Source organism: Idiotropiscis lumnitzeri, chromosome 7, assembly GCF_059441095.1.
Source record: "Idiotropiscis lumnitzeri isolate Australia: NSW breed Sydney's pygmy pipehorse chromosome 7, RoL_Ilum_1.0, whole genome shotgun sequence".
Classification (NCBI taxonomy): Eukaryota; Metazoa; Chordata; class Actinopteri; order Syngnathiformes; family Syngnathidae; genus Idiotropiscis; species Idiotropiscis lumnitzeri.
Window position 1 is genome coordinate 12872393 of NC_142397.1, and position 9189 is coordinate 12881581.

General features: G+C 39.7%; 2 protein-coding genes across 2 annotated transcripts; one reads left to right on the forward strand and one right to left on the reverse strand.

Moving 5' to 3' along the window:
- Nucleotides 1-170: 170 nt before the first annotated feature.
- crybb1l3 (crystallin, beta B1, like 3) lies at nt 171-3385 on the reverse strand. Its single transcript, XM_088300487.1, has 6 exons — nt 3349-3385; nt 2807-2880; nt 2611-2729; nt 2347-2479; nt 1450-1592; nt 171-938 (listed from the first exon to the last, which is right to left on the reverse strand). Exons 2-6 carry the CDS (start codon nt 2870-2872, stop codon nt 770-772), a joined length of 630 nt encoding a protein of 209 aa, XP_088156613.1. The 5' UTR covers nt 2873-2880; nt 3349-3385; the 3' UTR covers nt 171-769.
- Nucleotides 3386-5914: 2529 nt separating this feature from the next.
- On the forward strand, nt 5915-8978 carry cryba1a (crystallin, beta A1a). The gene is made up of 6 exons (XM_088301197.1): nt 5915-6035; nt 6574-6630; nt 6774-6892; nt 7819-7960; nt 8093-8235; nt 8344-8978. Exons 2-6 carry the CDS (start codon nt 6592-6594, stop codon nt 8489-8491), a joined length of 591 nt encoding a protein of 196 aa, XP_088157323.1. The 5' UTR covers nt 5915-6035; nt 6574-6591; the 3' UTR covers nt 8492-8978.
- The last annotated feature ends 211 nt before the right edge of the window (nt 8979-9189 follow it).

Below are 9189 nucleotides of genomic sequence, written 5' to 3' on the forward strand. Positions count from 1 at the left end.
CTGCAGGCAATGTTTGTCAAAATATTTGAGGGTGCCTTCAATCACGTCTATAAGTCAAGCTATTTCAACAAATATTAATATATTGCTCTACAAATGCATAACATTTTCCTACTATACAGTTCAAAGAAATGCAAAACAAGAAAGTACACAACAAGAAGCAGAAGTTTGTCAGTGTGACAAAATTTGCACTATTTGCTTTTAATTTGTCTTTTCTTCCACTGGAAAGTTCCAGACGCCAGCATCCCTGAGAAGGTGGAAATGTAATTCTCCTTAGCGGGCCTTAAGAAGTGCTCAAGTGGACCAGCCCAAAAATGTCTACAAAAGGCACAGCCCTGCACAGCCACCAGAGGTCCTGTGTGTTTTTCTGAGAAGATATCTACTGCAGGGCAACATGCGCAGATCTGAGAGCTGTCCATGGTTATACATTTTGTGGAATGATCATGACCTAACTTTATCCTACGAGAGACTGTTTTGTCATGCAGGCTGATTGGCATCATTGTTCTAGAAACGCGTATGATGAAGTGAAATTAAATGAAAGAAAACACAAACTCCTTGCTACCAAGGAAACATGATAAATCCTGTTATCATCCATATGAGGTCTGGAGACAAGAGAGCATTGCTACCTACTGCACTTTGCCAGTAGTAAAGCAAAGGTGGAAATCTTATTTACTCTCAAACTGTGCTGACAAAATATGTAACAATATTCAGAAGAAATGTTCTTTGTGCAGGAAAGCGGTCAGTGTCAACTTTGCCCAAAGCCTGACCGGCTCTAGGCATTCAACTCAAAGCAGCCTCTGCGGTGTGTCTGCATGTCTTTCACCCGACGGATGGATTGGATCTGGGGGTGGTGGGCTCCCCACTCATTCCAGTGCTTGAAAGAGCCAATTTCCATGACATACTGGAAACCACGGTAGCCAGGGTACTGGTAGGCTACCCACCTGTGAAGAAGAGGGCATAAATCACAAATATACTAACAGAATACAATCACCAATCAGCCCATTTTGTGTTTGTAGTTTGTAATGGAAAATATAATAGAAACACCTCACACATTTTCATTTTTATGGCTTATTTATTTTTTGTTCTTAAATTATTTGATGTATTTGTTGACCCCTTGTGCTATTAAAGATAAAGATAAAGATAAAGATAAAGATGTCCTTTATTAGTCCCACAATGGGGAAATTTGAGGTGTTACAGCGGCAAAGATATAGATCAGATATTAAGACTCATTATCGACCTGACATTGATTTTTGATTGTGTTCTTTGCATACAACTAAAATGTAGACATTTTTAATATGTTTCGATCCCAATCATGTGTATCGACTAGGTGTCCAAAGTTTACATGTCAGACAATTCACTGATATCACGTGTGTCACTTGTTTGACACTCCCAGTTTCTCATGGTTAGATAGATCCTTCCAAAGCTTTTGCAGAGCAAAAGGAAAATACTTACGTTCCACCAGTGACTTGAACGCTAGCGACGCGGTCCTGGAACCCGTAAGACCACAAGCTTGGAATATCCTCATCACACACCTCCATCTTGCGGCCTTCGAAATTTGTGCACTCGAACAGGCAAATCTTGTGGTCCTGGGGGTCCTACAAATGATACTTTTAAAATTAGTTGCTGTTTATTATTCTGCATACCGTCATTAAATGTAGAAATAACTTTTGCGAGATTAGCAGCAATAAATGTCAAATTGACAAATTTGCATAGTTCCTGTGTATAATGCACATAACTACAGAAGGGGAAAATAAGTTTCTTTTTCTTGCTTCTTTTTCTTTGTTGGCTATGTGAAGCATATAGTCACATCACACAAAAATCATTTCTGTCGTGCTCGCATAACAACTTCTCTCAGCTAATTTTAGGTGAGCAACTCAGACTGGTCATCAGCCAGTGATAACCGTAGAACCAACCACATAAATGAATGTATTGCAATACTGGAACACTCGCAGTAAGAAAATGACCACAGCAGCTTGTCAACAAACAACATTTGGAAATTAATTCCATGCAGTAAATGCCTGCGAAGCGTCACTAACACTTGGTTGGCTTTATTTTTTTGGGGACAATTTTATGACATTTTACTGCTAAAATATTACTTAAAATGTTGTCGGTACAGCAACGGAATGCTTTTTGATAGCAGCAGCTTTAGGGTTAGGAATTTATTTCAAGTTATTTCCCATGGGACTCTCTGCATCAACGAAACAGCCTGTGGTCAAATTTGTGATGTATTGTATGATCGTCAGTGTGTAAAAGATCAATTTTTGATCGGCCTCCGGGTAGTGATGCACATCCCTAGCCTATAGTCACGCGTCCGTTTCCTAACGTGAATATTGATGATAAAAAACGTACCATTTTCACTGGTCTTATTGACATGAGACGGTCACACCTATGGCTGTTGGACCAGGTGTCCCATCTTGGGTATTCACCTTTTTCCAGCATGAACATCTCACCGGTCATGTTCTGCTGCTCAAAGCCCACCCAGCTGCAATGACACACACACACACACACACACACGCACGCACGCATGCATGCACACAAACACAGAAACATCTCACATTTATCGCACCATCAGAGATACTGCACACTGATGGAAGTGTGGGATTCATGACTTACGGCCCATTCTCTACCCGGATGGAGCCGATTCTTTCTAAACCCTTTTCGCATAAATTGCGGCACTCTGCGACAAGGTCCATTTTATGGCCTTGGAAGTTCTCAAATTCATAGAGGTAAATCTAGGGGAAAGTATATCAATTTCATCAATTTCAAATAATATGGCTGCTCACTAACCTCATTTGTGTAGTTTTAGTACCTTATGATTTCGCAGCCCCATGGCAGAGTGGCTGCCAATGCTACCTTGAGCGCCTGAGTGAGACATCGTCAGATCTACAGAGAAACAAGATAAAACACACCATTAGACATGTTAAGAGTGTTGATTGTACACTTCCACTGTTTAAAAGCTAAATCAATCACACCCATAATTTGACATGACAAGGTACTTTCAACTTAATATCCAGTTAAATGAACATTACAATCTAATAGACCTCAGTTTCCAGTTATATCCCCAGAATTTGTCCTGTGAGAGAAAGCCCATTTGCCAAAAAGCCCACAAATGTAAAATAGCCGCATTTCATTAAAAAGAGCAATTAAAATGAGATGCAGCCTTCGATCTTTTTCTTTGTCACTTTTACATCCCCAGTGAGCTGCTGAATAGTAAACGAAGAAATAAATCACACCCTGCTGCATTTTATGTCAATGTTCCATCTGCTCATCAGTGCCCGTGAGGAGAATCAACACACAGGAAAAACAACAACCTCGTCGCTCTATCATCTGCAGTTTATATTGAAGACTTACTTTTACACAAGCAGCCTGAAATGGGTCGATCTTTAGAGACAGTAACAGGTACTGAGGTAGCAATCGGGCATGTATATATACATTTACGTCCAGTAAGATAGTACAGAGAGAGATTTCTGACTTCTCATTGGCTGATGACTGTTTTGGAACACAGAATGGGAGTTCAGAGGTCATGATGCTTAGACAAGTCGTGCTGACTTGGCTGACTGTTTTGTGTATAGCCCTATTGTTGGAAGTGGGGCCATTCTCTGTCATCAGCATATTGTTAAATACACGCTCACACACACCTAGACACGCACGCACACACAAGCACTCATACATAGTAGTATTCAGCATCTTTTAGCAGCCCTTGCAACGTCCTCTTCACCAAGCTTTTGAGGCCTAAGTATGATATGTATGTTATATAAGTGTATGAAAACTATCAACACATTAAAAATCAACCGTTGCATCCAACAGAAGTATTTAAAATTATGGTCCAGCTTTGAAGAATGCCTTTTTTAGACTACATACTTTCAGATTTTGGAGCAGGGCTTCGCAGAATAGTTCAATGTCTGGTTTATTTTGTTGTAATTTGGGTCATTATCTTGCTGGAGGACCAATGACCAGATTTCTGGCACTGTGGGCATAACATTTTACTCCAGAAGGTCTTGCTTATCCAGGGAATATCATTATACTCTGCAAGTCTCCTCCGTGTTTCAGTTTGTACAGTGTCCAATTTGTTCTTTTTTTTAAATGTATTTATTTTTAATTTTTTCCAGTTATAAACATAGAGCTGATGTGACTTGTCAAAAAGATACTGTAGTCTTTTTTGCCAAAGGAAGTAATCCCAAAAGTACGTGTTGTCATGAATTTGAAACTTTTTAAATGATTTCATTGATTCCTTAAGCCTTTTCATTGTTTTACAGAAGGTTTCCAACATTTGACACTGTACCAGGATGAAAGACCAAAACAGAGTTCTGAAGATTGAAATTGTTTCAAACGTTTGATAAAGGAGTAATAACTTGTAGTCTTGAGATGGCACTTTTCAAACCAGTTGGAGCAGTTCATCCAATGGCAAATATTATCTAAGGTACTTCCACCTCAGGCGCTTATCAACTGCGAAGGATTTTGCATCAAAATATTAAAACCGTGATTTAATTTACGGTTATGTTACAATTTTGAGCCACTACGGATTGAGGTAATCTGCACAAGATGCTTGCAATTACTGAATAATAAATGTCGTACCATGCAACCAAAGTGTTTGCGCATACATCAAACCAGTTTTTCCTGTGCAACTATGCTGAATGACGCAACCCTTCGTATTCTAATGCCACAATATACAGTATTAAGAGAAGTCCTGTCACAGTAGTAGTTTGAATTATCGCTACTCACGCATAATACAAGACTTAATTTCATGTGACTATAAAACTATAAAGGGTTTCCTTCTGAAATCATTAAGTTATTCAACATGAATCATAAAGGAGAAGTCAAGACAAAAATCTTTAAAATAAAATGTTCTATGCAGACCCACTAGTCTAAACGTGACATGCAGATTAATATTGTTTGCGGAATATGAGTTAAGCATTAAAATCCGGCCGTATTTTTTACATCTCGGGGGTGGCCATTTGACCTATGCTGTCGACTGAAAATGACATCACAGTCGCTCAGGGCTCAGGTAATGACCAATTGCAGTATGTCTGTTTTCAGAGTTTGGTCATTCAATGCTCGCAAGTTGAGCCGTGATTGGTCGTGAGGCTGTATAGAATTTATTATTAATAAGGAACATTTTTGGGTTGACTTCCCCTTTAAGGTATACCTTACTGTTCTACAGTATGAAACGTTTAGCTTGAGTGGTGTATGAAACCTTGGTGTGACAACTTTGTGGTAATATTTGTTGTGGTCGTTGAAGAGTAAAATTAATTCTCTTTGAACAATCTTTACTTAAATCCTGCAAAAAATATCAACATGCACATTTGTCCTGGATTTAGAAACATGCCTTTTATTCATAATGAAAGTGAATATCCGGCCTTAGGAAAGCCCAAATATGTTTACGCGAGTAATTTACGACACCAAGGCAGATGACATGGTCAGGTTCAGTGCTTGTAAATAGTTGTGTGTAGGTAAGTGTATTTCTTTGTGTGCCTTGCATGTGTGATTGAACGCACCTTTGTCAATGACAGTGCATGGGCATTACTGAGCATGTTTGCACAAAGCAGTTAGAGAAGCGGTGAAAGCAGTAATATGAGCTTGATGTGGATGAACATGGAGGAGAGATGGACAAAAATCTGTAAGTACTTACTTTTGCTATAAATTTAACGTGTTTATGAGCATATTAAAGCCTTAAATCTCAGCGAATAAATGATCACATCTGTCTTTATTTCCTAGTATTTTCCCTTTCCACTCGGAAGACTTGCTTGATTTAGTGTTCTGATCGATGTGTTTGTTCTGCTTTTCTTTTGCAACTTGTGCTTATCTGCACTGGGCATGTTGCCCTTCATCTGGTTCCACTGTGGCACATTAAAAGCCAGCAGCTCAGTGTCGAACAATGGCGTGAGCAGCAATGTGCTGACTGCAGTCCGGACTCACAAGCCCTGTTACTTTTCAGCACCACCAAGTATAAATAGTCCCATATGCTCTGGGGTCAGAACGGCATTATTGTGGAGCCCCCCTTGTGAACACTGCGCAGCTATTCTTTGCAGCCTGGTCAGGTAAGCTGCCATTCTATTCAGCCTATTGCAGAGCATTGTCACTTTACATTTGAGTGTCCCTTGCCTTTTCTGTTTGTGCTGAGACACATAAATGTATACGTGAGGTCCAACCACACACTGACGAGCCACAGGGAGGACATACAACAATTGAGTGTTGCAAACCCAATATGGACCAAAAGACATAACTACCAAGCTCGCTGGCCGTAGCATTAGCTGCACTTGTTCAATTGGATGAGTTCCAGTTCAGTAGTTAGGAGTGTAGTAGTGTTAAATGAACACCTCGGTGCAATTGAAAATGTTCATTATCTTTGTAAAGGCAATCTGTTTACGGCTTCCCCATTGGACCCCATTAAATTGTGTAGAATGAATGGCACAGTTGCATCTGCAGTGCAAAAACAGTTTCTTGAATATAAATGTAAATATGAGTTATGCTTGCTCTAGTTTGACATCTATATGGTTCCCGAAATGTGGCTTTCAAAGATATTATAAATGAAAATCAGCAGCATACACTTGATTTCTCCATCTCTCCGATCTGAAGGTAAATCAACATAATATCATGGCTCAGAATAATCCCAACCCACAGGGACCATGGAAGGTGAGTATTACCTCATTAGATGAACGATTACTTACAAACGTTGATCTCTAGTATGTACTGCTTGGGCTGATGACGTCAATCATGCATATACACGTCAATCAGTGTGTGTCATGTGCATATGCACGCTTTTATGTCCACTCTAGATCACAGTTTATGACCAGGAGAATTTCCAGGGAAAGCGTCTGGAGTTTACCACCTCCTGCCAGAACATCATGGAATCTGGCACTGATAACATCCGCTCCCTGAAGGTGGAGTGCGGAGCGTAAGTCATGAATAGGACATATCAGTGATTCTCACAGTTTGGTACGACTATCACTAGTGGTATGCAGGCTCTCTGTAGTGGAACCGGAAAGAATCACTAAAATAATAAATGTAGATCATTGAAAACATCAGATACAATGAAGCGACAATTTAAACTTTCACAGGGGGTTCTTTTAAAATCTTTTCAAGTAAAGTATTTTTAACTTCTCAACTTCAGTACAAAACAAAATTGGGATGCAAGTCCGAGTTTGTCTTTTACTATTAACAAAATAAAGACTATACTAAACAAGACTAAATAATTCAGTGCAAATCGCAGTAAGGCACACGGGCAGTATAAACTGTAGCAACATGTTTTAAGGAGGTTTATTATTTATGTACTCTTACACATATAGGCGAAAGCCGGTAAGGCTTTCCCAATTTTCATAGAGCCTATGCAGGCTTTTTATATCAGCAAAGTCCCATGGCACACCACCCACCAAAAATCTACAGATTTAAATAATGATCGCTACACAATTCATTGTGCTTTTTTTTCCCAACTAGTGGAAGAGAATTTCATTGGTTTGCCTTTCACTATATATTGCTATCATAGATAGATGACATACAATATTCATGGTGAATAAATATTTTTTTTCTGAGCAATTGAAATTGGATAATTGTGTATGACATACCAGATGATCTGTCAATCCACACCACTGTTCTGCTCACTGCTTATTCAATTGACGGTCCAATCCTCATTGTCTTTTATCCTCTGATTGACAGAGGATAATTGACAATGCACAAAATAGATGAAGGATAGTGAATGACTAACATGCTGGTTTTCTGAAAGTAAGTGTCAATAACCTTCCACAAGCAACCCATTCACCACGTGATGATGTTCTGTCAGTCCCCAAAAGTCTTTAACTGTTTGACATTGCATGTGTGGAATAGCTGGATAGGATATGAACACTCCAGCTTCTGTGGACAGCAGTTCGTTTTGGAGAGAGGAGAGTACCCTCACTGGGAGTCATGGAGTGGCAGCAACGCCTATCACACTGAGAGGATGATGTCCTTCCGCCCCATCTGCTCTGCTGTGAGTCTTTCTGAGGAAATTATTCAGAGTTCATAAAGCACACAGTCTGACTCACTTATCATTAGAGTTGAATGACTGACGCTAAAAATAACGGGCACCAGTGTTCACTAATATAGAATGGACTTCCTACAGAATCAAAAGGAGTCCAAGATGGTGGTGTTTGAGAAAGAAAACTTTATGGGACGCCAGTGGGAGATAAACGATGACTACCCATCACTGCAGGCTATGGGCTGGGGAACCAATGAGATTGGATCCATGCAAGTTCAGAGTGGCGCGTAAGTTGTGTACATTTGTAAAGATAATGATTTACACGATTGGGACGGGAAGTCAAAATCAAAGTTACACTTTTTCCATAATCAGCATCGCCTCTGCTCTTGTTACAGCTGGGTGTGCTACCAGTTCCCTGGTTACCGTGGTTACCAGTACATTCTGGAGTGTGATCGCCATGGTGGCGAGTACAAACACTACAGAGAATGGGGCTCCCATGCTCAATCATTCCAGGTGCAGTCACTGCGTCGCATCCAGCAATGAGAACTCAAGTCTCCTTTTCCAAAAAAGCTCCACAGCTTCCTCCTAGCCCTCTTTTCTCCATAATCATTCCAGCATTCCCCGGTGCTTTGTCACCAAAATGTCTGCCGCACTTCCGCTTTGTTCTGTTGTGAGATAGAAACTTAAAAAAAAGAGATGACTGAATGGAATAAACAATAAAGAGAGGGAGAAAGAGAGCGGCAGCAAAGATATACTGCTGAGGCCCTGAGAAGAGGGGAAAACTGAAGGTGTCTTGAGATGTCTGTGAAGTTATGACGTCATTTAGACTTACTGCAAGTGCAAGAGAAATTGGACAAGTCAAAATAAAGAGTAAAACAAGCGTCTGCTGCTAAAAGTCATGTATTTGCTTGAACTGTATTTTTCAATTGAGTGTTCAGTCTCACTCAAGGGCCACATTAAGAAAACATGCGCAAACTAATGAGACCCAATAAAGGAGCTCTAGCCAAGAGTTTAATTGTACCATCCATCATATTATAGTGGAGTTTCAATCATTTTCCCACTCTCTTGATATTATAGCTAAATTCCTTGACTTTTTTTTAGAAACAGCTCTCAGTAAGATAAAGTGCTGTTCTACAGCACTAAAAACAACCACAGTAAGAAACATCTCGCTAATTTAATACTTCTCTGATTGTAAAAATCCATGTGAGTATTTTTCATATTAAGAGAACAATTAATAATAT